This window comes from Blennius ocellaris (genome assembly GCF_963422515.1).
Source record: "Blennius ocellaris genome assembly, chromosome: 3".
In the NCBI taxonomy this organism is placed as follows: Eukaryota; Metazoa; Chordata; class Actinopteri; order Blenniiformes; family Blenniidae; genus Blennius; species Blennius ocellaris.
In genome coordinates, this window is record NC_137652.1 from 22,421,157 (window position 1) to 22,434,204 (window position 13,048).

The following is a 13,048-nucleotide window of genomic DNA, read 5'->3' on the forward strand; positions in this document are numbered from 1 at the left end:
CGTGATGAAAGCTGAGGAATGACTTTGTCTTTAATTACAAATTACTGCCCACTCAGGAACTCATCTTAGCTGTCAGGGAAGCCGCCGGCAACAAAATGCTGGGAAAGTTACTATTTACTGTGAGAAAATCAAATTGCATGCTCAGATTCAGACGAAGCAACAGTTTGGCAGTGCGAGGGTCAGTTAATTTGTGAGCCTGTCATTACATACAAGGTGCAAAGATTACTATCCAAGGCAACTGCCTCGCACTGTTGGGAGCACGGACACAAAAATCACATCAAAACACGCAGAACATTCAGGAATAGTGTGTTTTAAAAAAAAAGAAAGAATTTTGACAATTAGGCAAAATCAAAAAAATCAACAACAAAAAAGAAAACAACTGCAAAAACTGTCCCATACAAAGCGGAGGGGAGGGGCATCTCATGGAGGAGATCAAAGAAGATGTTCAAAGTCACCACATGACATCATAACAACCCCAAAACATAAGTGTAGCTTTCTAAATGTAAAGAAGCTGACGAAGGCACAGCATACAAAGCGGAGGGGAGGGGCATCTCATGGAGGAGATCAAAGACGATGTTCAAAGTCATCACATGACATCAAAACAACTCCAAAGCACAAGTGTAGCTTTATAAATGTAGAGAAGCTGACGAAGGCACAGCATTTCCTCTGGAATTTTGCACAAATATCCTTGATAATTTTGAAGTTTCAGTTGATCTTGGGAGGAGCCAGGATCAATATCACCTTCTGGTCCAACTACAGCGTCTCATATCAAATTAACTAGAAAGTCTAGTCTACCGCTCCAGGCACCTCTGTTTACACGCACGGACACACACGGTCTGTCTTCAACATGCCTCTGGGATTCGCAGTAAAGGTGCTGAGCAGTGTAACGTCTGTGGCCATTTCGAGGATCGGCAGCCAGCTGCTGGCCCCAGCGGCCACCAGAATAGCACCACTACTGTTAGTGAATATCGGGATGTCTTTGATGCAGGGCTATTCGAAGTTGACGAGAGAGCCCTTTAAGACCACATCTTTTTACAACGAATCTGCAATTGACACCTCAGAGGAAAAGGCCTCTGTGCAACTGACCTTACCCAAGTCGAGGATCAGCAGCCTATCTCTGGCCCCGACAGCCGCCGATATAGCATCACCACTGTTAATGACCCAGAGTTGCAGATTTCACTCCATGTCTATGATGCAGGGCTATTCGAAGTTGATGAGAGAGCCCTTTAAGGCTGCCAGGTGTTTTTACAATGGGTCTGCGATTGACGCCTCAGCGGAGAAGACCTCTGTGCAACTGACCTTACCCAAGTCAAGGATCAGCAGCCTATTTCTGGCCCCGGCAGCCGCCGATATAGCATCACCACTGTTAATGACCCAGAGTGGCAGATTTCACTCAATGTCTATGATGCAGGGCTATTCGAAGTTGATGAGAAAGCCCTTTAAGGCTGCCACGTGTTTTTACAATGGGTCTGCAATTGACGCCTCAGCGGAGAAGACCTCTGTGCAATTGACCTTACCCCGGTCGAGGATCAACAACTTTCTGCTGGCCCCACTGGCCGCCGGCATAGCACCACCTCTGTCATTGACTGGGAGTTACAGGTATCACTCAATGTCTTCGATGCAGGGCTTTTCGAAGGTGACGACAGAGCAGTTTAAGACCGCCATGTCTTTTTACAATGAGTCTGCGATTGACGCCTCAGCGAAGAAGACCCCTGTGCGACTGAGCTTAGCGACCCTGCTGTATTCCGGGAAGTCTCCCAATGGACAACACATCTTGACTAGTGCCAATTACCTCCACAAGGAGCTTCCTGTGCGGATTGCCCATCACATCAAGGGATTCCGCAGTCTGCCCTTCGTCATTGGGTGTAACCCCACCATCCTGCATGTGCATGAACACTACATCAGAGCCTACCACATGCTAAACAAATTTCCCCAGATAAAAGACAAGGACATGGAGGCTCAATTCTGTACACTTGTGCAGCAGCTGCTGGATGACGACAAACACGTGCTCACCAGGCTGGCCCAGGGCTTCAGGGAGTGTCGCAGACACATCCAGGATGAGATGATTATCCGCAACTTCCTGGACACGTCGTTGTACTCTCGTCTGGGGATCCGTATGTTGGCCATGCACTATCTCGCCCTCCGGGAGGATAATCCGGGTTTCATTGGAATCATCTGCCAAGATCTATTTCCTAAAAAAGTCATTGAGAAGTTGGAGAACATTTCCCGACATCTGTGCGAACACCAGTACGGTAACTCACCCAAGGTGAGGATCGATGGACACGTGGCGGCCTGCTTCCCCTTCATCCCCCAGCCTCTGGAATACATACTGTTAGAGCTGCTCAAGAATGCCATGAGGGCAACAATGGAGAGCCACCTGGACACATCATCCAATGTTCCCGATGTGGTCGTCACCATCGCAAATAACGTTACTGATTTTATAATCAGAATTTCAGATCGTGGCGGAGGCATCCCTCATCATATAATTGACAAGGTGATGGATTACCACTTCACCACGGCAGAGGAAAGCACGCAGGATCCCCGCATAACCAACCTCTTTAACAGTGTTATCAATAGTGGGAATCAGTCTAACCGAATGTATGGGTTTGGCTTCGGCCTGCCCATCTCCAGGGCCTACGCCGAGTACCTTGGAGGCTCTCTTTCCATACAGTCGATGCAGGGCAATGGCACCGATGTCTACCTGCGTCTGCGCCACATAGATGGCAAAGGAGAGAGCTGTAAAATTTAAGAACTGGAAATCCCTCATTTTCACAGGATAGGGTTACCCCGGGCTGGAGAATGGCTCTCATCAGATGGTCAGGAGGAAGTCGGAGGACATGGTCGAGCCAGCGTGTGCGACGTTGTGCAACCAGGTGGGGTGCTCTGGGCTGGCACGTGCAGGCTCTAAGCACTTTGTTGGAAACCTGCTGGGGCCAACTGATGTTCTTGATGATTCTGAGAGCCCTGCTGTCAAAGCCATCGATTTTTGCGGCCAGAGTCTTGTTTAAGGGCCAAATCTCTGAGTCATAAAGCAGGATGGAGAGTACTGCAGAGTTGTAAATCCGGAGCGTCATCTTGCATGAGATGGTCTGGTACTGCCAGAGGGGTTTCCAGAGAGACTGCAGAGTTGATGCAGCCAGGGCTCTTCTGGAGATAATCTCTGGTTTTAGGTCCCCATTGTTTGTCACTATGGACCCCAGATACACAAAGTTCTTGACAGGCTCTACAATGTCGTTACCAAGCCATAGGGGACCAAGCCTGCTCCTGCGCATGAGACACAGCAGCACTATAAATGATTTCAAAAACAGTCTCAGAAGTCAGTAACTAACTGATCGTAGTAATTAATTATGAGTTATCTCAGAAAATGGCGGTATGACATTATAATCCACTTTTCACTTCATCTTGATGACTGTTTAATGACAGCACTACACTTCAAGATTGAGCAACACACCACACTTCAATATTTGCATATCATCTCTTAAAAAATACATTTTCATTTGTGAGTAAACACCATACTGCAAAGGTTTGAAGGTCTGAAGGTCTTTGCCTCACATGTTGATGCGATTCAGAGGATTTCTCGGAACAGAAGCTGGGAACTTTTATTTGCTGCACAGTCACACTTGTGATGTTTGAACGGCTGGAGATTACATCCAGACGGTCTCTCATTATTTATAGCAACCATGTGAGTTTGTGTGGAGGGGGTGCTCAGTATGATGCTTGAAATGAACACATTCCTGCAACGTTTGGTTTAACCCTGCCTAATTTAATATGCTGCAGCGCTCCAGTTTCAGAAGGGACAGTGTTTCTAACCTTGCGGTGTTCGCTGAGTCATCGTGCCATGGAGAAACTCTGCAAACAGCGTCTTCTCTTCACTGCTGGACTCAGGAGAAATTCATCACCCAGAGAGGCAGAGCGCTGATGTACAAAAATACATTTATTTGAAACAATTTCAAAATGACAGTTTCTTAACCGTAGAAATATCCAAATAAAGATGAAACGGAACATTACCGATGATGCATGCATTGTAGATATTTGTGCACTGAAGAACATTACAATGCTTTTGCCTTCTGGAAAATAATCACAAATTGTTCAAGTATGGATTCCTCCCAGAGACCTGCTACTTACAGTTTGATGTGGCATTTAAGATATGAGATGAGACAGAAAATTTCCCGATGACTGAGTGAGCGATGAGGAAACAAACAGCGGGAAATTACCCAGAGCGGATGAGTTTCTTCTACTGGGAACAGTTTGTCTGTGCAGATACGAAGCACATCATCTTCCATTCCCCGCTCTCCTCACTGCTTATGGAAAAGCCAGTTTTTCCTCACAGTAAAGTGTATTTTTTCATACATTCGACACGATTTCAAAGGACACGAGAGAACAAAGAGTACTGTATGTTTTGTTGGGGATGCACAAACTTTTTCAGATTTCTTCCCTTCTGTGCCTCCTAATCTTGTTTTGCTAATAAGAATGAGAAGAAAGTGACACCATCAAAGCCCCCACACCCGAACAAGCCGGCCTCGGTTTGTGATGCTCCAAACACAAAAAAGCCATCTTTGTTGGGCGCGTGTTGTCCGTTCGGCCGGAGATGATAGAACTCGATACAATATGTGACAGCCTATAACTTTGCGCCGCGCTCTCTTTCCTCCTCGTGCCTCTCCAGCAAAGAGGTGGTCTTAATCGAGCTGAGCATCGTGGGAAAAACTCCGCGAGAGGCATCCTCGGCTCACGGGCTCTGCTTCATTATCAGCAGCCTGAGTCAGATCCTGGCCTCCTGGATCAGGAACAGTAGGAGGAAATAAGCTAAATACCTCCTTGTTTCGTGCTTTAGACTGTGACTTTAGACGCAAAAAATATCAATCTGGCTCAAATGTGTTGCATCCGCTCGCTTTGTAGCATCCTCATGACTTGTTTTAGTCACAATGAGCAATGATATATTCTGGTTTTGGCACGTGATGAAAGGTTTGTCCAAAGAGCTTCATTAGTTGATACCACAAATTCTAAAGACCTTTTGATGGTTTCTACCAAGTTGAATCTCAATTTAACTATGCTAGACCCTCTATAATATCAAAACCTGTAGGCTTACATTTGGGTTATATTAAAGTCATGTTGCCAGGAACTGGTACAGGATCCGCAGGACTACATTGCTTTCAGCGGAGAAGAGTTGTCATTTTGATGAGCATGTAAAACAGATGCCCGATTGGAACCAGATCACCTTCAAATTGTAAATTCAACAACCAAAAAGTGGAATGTCTGGTAAAAAAAAAATATAAATACATATAACAGCTCAAGAGACAGTCCTTGATCACTCAAAATTAAATCCTGTCCCAGCAACAATCCATGTAAGAAAAACGAATGTGGAACGTTGACACTGAAATGAATGGCAGTCAATGAGAGGAGCCGGTTTGAAAAGAAACTGAGTCCTGATGATATGAGAGCCGACTGGCAAGTGACAAGTGAAATCATTTCCTTCATTTTGATGTATGATTGGCTGGTATGGAGTTAAATCTGTGGTCAGGGCATAAGCTTGAACATGTTCTTTTTTTGGGGCAGGACAGACCTGGCATCATTACGCTCCTCCCCTAAACATTCTAACACTCTGAAAACTTCTCCTAAAAAGTAATGCAGCATTCTAGAAAAACCCTCAAAGGTATACACCTTTGTGAGTGAAGTGTCATATCTCACGCCTTGTTAAAAAATCTTATGACAACTGAATATAAAAGAATAAACGTTTCAGATCTTATGCCAACTTGGCTGAAACACAATCTGCAAACTGAGACCCCGTTTACACGACAATGTTTTCAATTGAAATTGAAAGTTTCATTGCATTTTTGGGAGTCCGTTTAGATGACGTCGGTGCTTGGAGCCACTGAAAATGAAACTTTTTGAAAATGGTCCCCAAGATGGAACTTCATAAAAAGGTTACGATTCCGTCTCCGTGTAAACGCTAGAAAACACAACTTTTCTGATACGCTGCTACGGGGTATGCACACCACGGCCGTGGTAAATTGTTTTTTTTGGACATGTGCGAGTGGCTCGACAATAATAACCTCCAGAATGTCATGTTTCAAGGTGGAGAGTCATCATCAAAAATACAGAAACAATGCATTTTCACTTGAAACACTGTCGAGTAAATGAGGCCAAAAAGAACTGTATTTTTAACGAATCCCTCAGATTCCTTCTGCTCTCCCGAATCGCCCAAAACTTTCCAGTGCAGCCTTACTGGTGACTATAGTCACGCTCACCAAAATACAAATGCGTCTTACAGAAAAAAGCACTGGGCTGTTTCCCACAGTAGTTATAGATCCATAAACTTCACTACTGTGAGGTCAGGTTCATAACTGCTGGTTTACAGGATGGCATAAAACGGATCAACTCCCATTGATTTTGTTCAAACGTTAGCACGTTCCTCTTGACATGTTGCACTATTCGTTTAATTACTTGTAACTTCTTGAAGCCAAATCCAAGCGTCTGACTCAAAGGTAGAATGTGATGCGGTGATTCAAATGAGCGTTTAAAGATCCTCTCAGTTACAAACGTCTTCTATATTGTATACATCTACAGAAAATAGAAACATGATTGAACACCACCCTGTTCCATGTCAATTCCTCTCGTTCAACTGGAGAGAAGTCTATGTGGATACATCTCTACCTGCAGAAATGGATAAATCATCTGTACTAGATACACGCTGCCCAAGAAGGAAGTGAGGAAAATGAAGAATCTGGACAGAATCGATTGGGCTTCTTCATAGACGAATGATTAGAAAATAACTATTTACAACACTTGCTTATCTACAACACAGAAATCGTGTCCTTAGTAAGAACATGCACAAGTCAAGGACTCCAGCAAAGAAAGTCGGATTTCTTTAAGTAATGTTTTAAACACACTTTCAAAAAGAGACCACTGTCGGATCATCTGTTGGACTACGAGCATGTAGAAAGTAATAATATATATACATAGAACAGAACGGATGATAATATTGTACATTTCAGTAATATTCCCTGTTGGATTGAAGACTCAAGACGTTATAAGTCTATACTGTATATAGGCAGAAATTATTCTCAAAGCAAACCCTTCTTTTTGTCTTTTCTTGTAAATTTACACAAAAGATATGTCACTCTGCGAATGAATGTCGTTATGTAGCTTATACATCCACGAAACCCAACACGTTTTTGTTTGTCAGTAATTACAATGATTCCCATCAAGTAAACGGCTGCATGGATGCTGCTGATCGACACATCCATGCGAGTCTGTATAAATGAGGTCCCTTAGAAAACTATTAACATCGCTTGTGTTGAGGATTACAAAACAGAAAAGGAGACTCGGCCCTCCGTCCCACACGCGCCCCGCCCCTCCATCGTCCCTGTAACACCGTCACGTCACACTGTCGCTCTGTACACGGGCCGCCGCTCCGGCTTCACACACTGGTACAGTTGGGGATCTCCCTTGTGCTCTCGCAGGCGTTTCCGACTCCCCCTGAGCAGAAGAAAGGGAGAAACCAGAAGGAAAACTTACAGCCTCTAACTCAAATAACATGTGCAACAGTGGAAATGTAAAAATTCCAAACTGCGTGCAAATGTGTACAATTTCACACTCAATACCCTTTAAATAGGTTCGAGCAGACATGAATTGAACAAAATTAATGCACATCAACGATTCTATTTGAATGAAACGGCAATAATTTTACACACATCAGCCTTAATATAAAGACCTTACTGAGTAATGTGGGTAGTTTTGGCATTAATGAATAACTTGGTTAATTACTTTCAGAAATCGTTATATTATGACATGAATAATAATAATAATAATAATAATAATAATAATAATAATAATACATTTTATGTGTATAGTACTTTTTAAGACACTCAAAGACACTTTACATCATCGTATCATAAAATCAACAAACATAAAATAAGAAACATCAGGATCATGTATCATCATGTATCAAGCAAATCAGTTAGTTTTGTCTTTTGAATGAAGACGACATTGACCATGATCATGTTGCACAAATCTATTAATCTATAAAACTTGATGATACTGGTAAGCTTAAAGACATTGTCTTAAAGACAAAGTTACAAAAAAAAGAAAAAAATCTTTGAACTCAGAGAGAATTATCTAAATATGTAGTAAAGCTGGATGGTAAAACTTTAACTTCCAGCTATTTTCGATTAGGATTTATTTTTCAACTCCCACGTTAAGCAAATCTGCAGGGCCGCCTTTTTACACCTGTATCATATATCTAAAATCAGGAACATGTTGGCTCTGAGTGACACAGAGACACTAATCCATGCATGTGTTACTTCTGGTCTATTGCAACTTCTGGACTATTGCAACTTCTTATTATCAGGGTGTCCTAATAGTTGCTAATACAAATGAAAGAATACTGACAAGAACCAGCAGCAGGGATAACATCACTCCAATATGAGCTTCTCTTCATTGGTTTTTTGTCAAATGTAGAATAGAATTTAAAATCCTTCTTTTAACTTAGACAATCAGGCTCCATCATATCTTAAAGAGGCGTTGGTCCAACATTACCCACCAGGGGAGTATGAACAACAATTTCCAATATAAAGCCAAGGTAAAACTGGCTGGATTCACACAACAGTGAAACAGACTATATGCAAGAAGTAAGAGAAATCGAGATTTCTTTTTAAATTATACGCTGCAAATAAGCAGGTAATAGTTCTTGATCCACTAATGTGTGAGTGTCCACTCAAGGCGGAAACTCTGAAACTGCAGGAGCTTCACGTGTCCTGTGAACCCAGTAAATCCACAGGACTGCGCTGCACGTCGGCTGCTTGGTAAGGATCCAGAACAGATTGGTACCATGTGAAAGCAGCCTGTAATTTGCTCCTAACAACCTGTTGTTTCTGTGTTAGTGTGAATTATTCTTCTTAAACAAGTCAAATTGTGACTGAAAAGGAAGGCGTTTAAAACCAGTGCATCTGCGATCCTGCTGGTGCCTTCAGTCCGGAGGCCAAAAAGCGCCAACACGTTGACTCCATTCATCATTCACTGGGAGACCTGCCAGAGTTTGTTCTCCCTCATGTTAACACCCTTTCAGCACTGCGTCTGTGCTGAGGATTTCCCGCTCTCTGAATAATTAAAGATGCCGAAAAGCGATACAATGATTCAAATTCAATAGCCAAACAATCCCTGGAGAGAACGATTCTGCTCGCAGTAGTTCTCCGTATTAAATCTGGACTTTTCCTGAACAAAAGGAACCAATACTGCCTCAGATCAGGACACAAAGGAGGTTAACAGCCCAAAACTGCCCCACAAAACAGTTTGCGCGGCCGGTTAATTGCAACTCTTTGGGTGGGGGGGGTTGCATGCTTCAGTAAGAGTATTGGTCATAACTTAAACCTGACACTCACAATCAACCTGCAGACGGCAGCAGAGCCAAAAGACAAAAATCAGTGATGTGAAGGTTAGCTCGCTTATTGCTAATGTAGCGAAGTTACTGATTCCACATGTGAGCCTTAATTCTTTCCTGTTTTTAATATCTTTTTTTTTTTTTTCATATTTCCAGGTGAGATTCATTATCTGTCATCTAATCAATATGTATTGATTTTCCTTGTCTCATGGCTATTACAGAGGTTGTTCAGTTAATATGAGTGCAGCGCCCACCCGCCTTGAACATTATTTATTGGTTTGCTTTTGTCCACTATGTTTTTCTGTTGAGGAAACTTCCAATTGCTGAGGAAAAAGACTCTGTCTATGATGTTTGTTGCTTTTTTAAGTCATCATTAAAATCAACAGTTTCAACTGGCTCTTTTTGCATCGAACTGAGTTGCATGTGGGACCTGGACTAAATCATTCAAAGCTCCACTCACGTTTGGCCCTGGCATCCAGCTCCTTCTCCATGAGTTCTTTGGATGTGGAGAACTCGCTCAGGGTGATTTTCGGTGTGCTGTCGCCCTGACCCACCGAGCCGATCATCTCCTGCTCCTTCTCCTGGTTCACCTCAGCGTATATGTTGATCCAGGGTATTTTTCTAGGGATTACCAGAAAGACCAAAAATGAGCCAAGGAACATCTGATTGTCATGTTCTCCTTTCTTTCTTTTTCTTGTATTTGTTTATTTTTCAAATATTAGAAAATATTAATCTTGAAGAAAAGATGCTTTGTACCATCTGCAGTCCCCGGGCAGGCACACACAACATTATAATACATATTACAAATATAACCGACAATACCTATAGTAACATTAGCAACAACCATTAAAATTCACCAGCTGGGATTCCTAAAATTCATATACAATACTAAAATACATTATACAACAACGCAATGAACAATTTAAATAGACTAATGCTGACGCCGCTGCTTTTTCAGGTTTGCAGAAAAAGTGTTCCAGTTGGCAGACAACTTCAAACTGCCTGGAAGTCGATTCAGGAGTTTGATAGTTTTATATTATGAACAGGCTGTTTGTGCAAAGATGAAGACAATTCATCTTGTCCAACAAAAAGGCACAGTTGACATTAATATATTTGTAGACTAAAATAAAAAAAAAAATCCAAGACTATTAATTATTATCATTATGGAGACCTGAGAAATCATAACTTTCAAAAAGAGAATAATAAAAGGCTGAAATAATCAAGGCGGGGTAAACAAAACAATCAGGGTCACACATTGAGGAGTGGCATTACCACAGCCTTATTATGATTCACCACAGTCTCGATCTGAGCCAATCAACAAATGTTAAGATTCTAGACTTTCAGTTTGACACATAGTAAGCAGACAGGCTGATACAAATCTATTACTAACAAAATGGAGTGAAGTTACACAGACATGATACCAGTGTACAAAGAGGAAGAATTACAAGATACGAGACAGTAACAAAGGAAAGCATGGAGCAGGGTATCCTGGGAACAAAGTTGGAATATGTACATGCATGAGAAAACAGAGCAGAACACAGGATTCATGGTGCATTCAAGAGGAAAGCACCACAAATGCATCTGTACACTGTGGATGTACGTAATTCCTCACATAATAAAGATTCTGTGATATCCAAGCAAGTTTTTTGACATCATTGAACATCATTTTCAAGGCATGAGACAATAACTGAGGAAAACTAGGAGCCTTGAGCTCCATGAGATGGCTTGTAAACACAAAGAGCTCATCTTCAAAAAGAAAAAAAGAAAAAAAAGAAACACAATGATACAAAATATAAAGAAACTGTATTTCACATGACGTTATGACGTTACTTAATGCTTTTTTTGCAGCTGTACAGAGTGTGGTAAAAAGTGTAGGGCGGTCAAAACTCGGGTCACTCAAGGAATAAAGCACCAACGCTGCCAACGTATCATTTGTTAGTTAACCCCTGCAGATATTCACGTCTCCCTATTGGTAACTTCCCAAGCTCACGGCTGTATGAATGGGCCTTACACACTCAGGTTGGGGCAGCTGGGGTAAAAGGAAAAAAAAACCCCAGCTTGTAATTTTCCAAATCGTGACAAGCTCATAGAAAGGCAGCCATGTGTGCCACAACTAATTTCACATAGAATAGCTGTTTTCTGGAGCTGATGGATCCACACTAACTTTAAAGCCTTCTTAATTGTAATTATACTTCAGTGACTAATTTACAGGCAAATTATAGCAACACTGGTATCGTCCCCCATCTATGTTTATAACGCCCCGTATACATCTTTATTTAGTCACAATCCAATTTATTTCCAATTACGATTCATTTTGGTTATTAATTGCTCTGTTTTGTCAACTGTGAGATTTCTTGAAAAATGCATCCTCTTTATACTAATGGGAAAATTTTCATATCCATAATTAATGACAGCTTTTCCATTTCCCCCAGACTTTTCAAGAGAATCATTTTGAGTATGAATAATTTATTCAGTAAACAGGAGCTGAGGCACAGAAAATCCGCAAATTAAACCTTTCTAATGATCATTTGTGCCTCGTGTAGTGGGATCGTGCAAAACATATGAGTATAACCGCCAGGAGGGGGTCTTATTAAATCAAACCACCGAAACTGGATTGTAATTGATAGGTCCAGACTTTGCTCATCTGGCCTCATCAATAATAGAGAGGATGGTATATATTCAGACAGGGGTTGTGTATAGTGATGCTGTAATGTGCTGGAGGTGAAAGTAATCAGGGAGATTTGTACCTCTTGAATTTGTAGATGAGGAACACGGCGAGGCCCAGGAACACCACTGATAGGAGCATGAGCATCGCTGAGCTGCTGTGTCTGGGGCTAGAGTCCACCAGAGGAGCTGTGGAAGCAGAGAGACCAACAAAGAGCATATCTGAACATTTGTTTCAGCTAATTACTAAATTAAACTGTGAGAGACTGGATTCCTTCCAAGTTGAGGCAGACAGTCACACACATGCATAATTAATTTTTGTTTTTGTCTGTATTGGAAACCAGAGCACCTGCAGAAAACCCACATATGCAAAGAATGAACATAGCCCTGGTTCTGCAGAAGTTTCATCCTGGTAAAAGGATTTTTAAAAATTCCACCATCACCTTTGCTTGCGGTTTGTTTTTTTTCTCTGTAAAAACTCAAGATATCCATGTTAAAGAGTACTACACTACTGTTCAACCCTAAAAGCACACAATGGAGATTAAACTCCCCATACGTCTCACAATGGTGTGGTAACAAGTGCCTTTATGAATATGCACTGCAAGGCAGAGATGCGTGTGACAGTTCCATTTCCTACTACTTTTCCAAAGAATAAAAAAATACTTCAAGCCAGACATTTCACAGCAGTTTGGTTTGTCACTATTAAATGGTAAATGGATTTCACTTATATTTCCACCGCTTGAGCAACCTCGAAAGCACGTCATACTGTTAATCACATTCATCCATTCACACACCAACGGAGGCAGCTGTTGTGCAAGATGCTCAATCCATCCATTAGGAGCCATTTGGGGTTCAGTGCTTAGAGTCGCTCAAGGACAATATGACATGTGAACATGGGGAAGTCAACCTGCAATATTCCAACTGACCTTTGCTTAAGCCCCACCGCCAAATGCAAATCAACCAATAGCATTCAATTGCCAACTGCCCGGACTCAGACACATTTTCTCA

The 13,048-nt window shown here is 42.0% G+C and overlaps 2 protein-coding genes across 2 annotated transcripts in view; one reads left to right on the forward strand and one right to left on the reverse strand.

Annotated features, from left to right (window-relative positions):
- Positions 1–847: 847 nt before the first annotated feature.
- Positions 848–2,749, forward strand: LOC308144842 (branched-chain alpha-ketoacid dehydrogenase kinase-like; the record flags this gene model as incomplete). The annotated part of the gene is made up of 1 exon (XM_080516085.1): positions 848–2,749. The coding sequence occupies one exon, from the start codon at positions 848–850 to the stop codon at positions 2,747–2,749; it is 1,902 nt and encodes a 633-aa protein (XP_080372211.1).
- Positions 2,750–7,091: 4,342 nt separating this feature from the next.
- Positions 7,092–13,048, reverse strand: part of sorcs3a (sortilin related VPS10 domain containing receptor 3a) — a gene marked incomplete at its 5' end in the record, with an annotated part of 262,081 nt that continues 256,124 nt past the window's right edge. Inside the window, 3 exons of the mRNA XM_080521147.1 lie at positions 7,092–7,476; positions 9,837–9,997; positions 12,124–12,229. Of these exons, the coding sequence (XP_080377273.1) occupies positions 7,418–7,476; positions 9,837–9,997; positions 12,124–12,229 (326 nt within the window). The 3' untranslated portion in view covers positions 7,092–7,417. The remainder of the gene's footprint in view (positions 7,477–9,836; positions 9,998–12,123; positions 12,230–13,048) is intronic.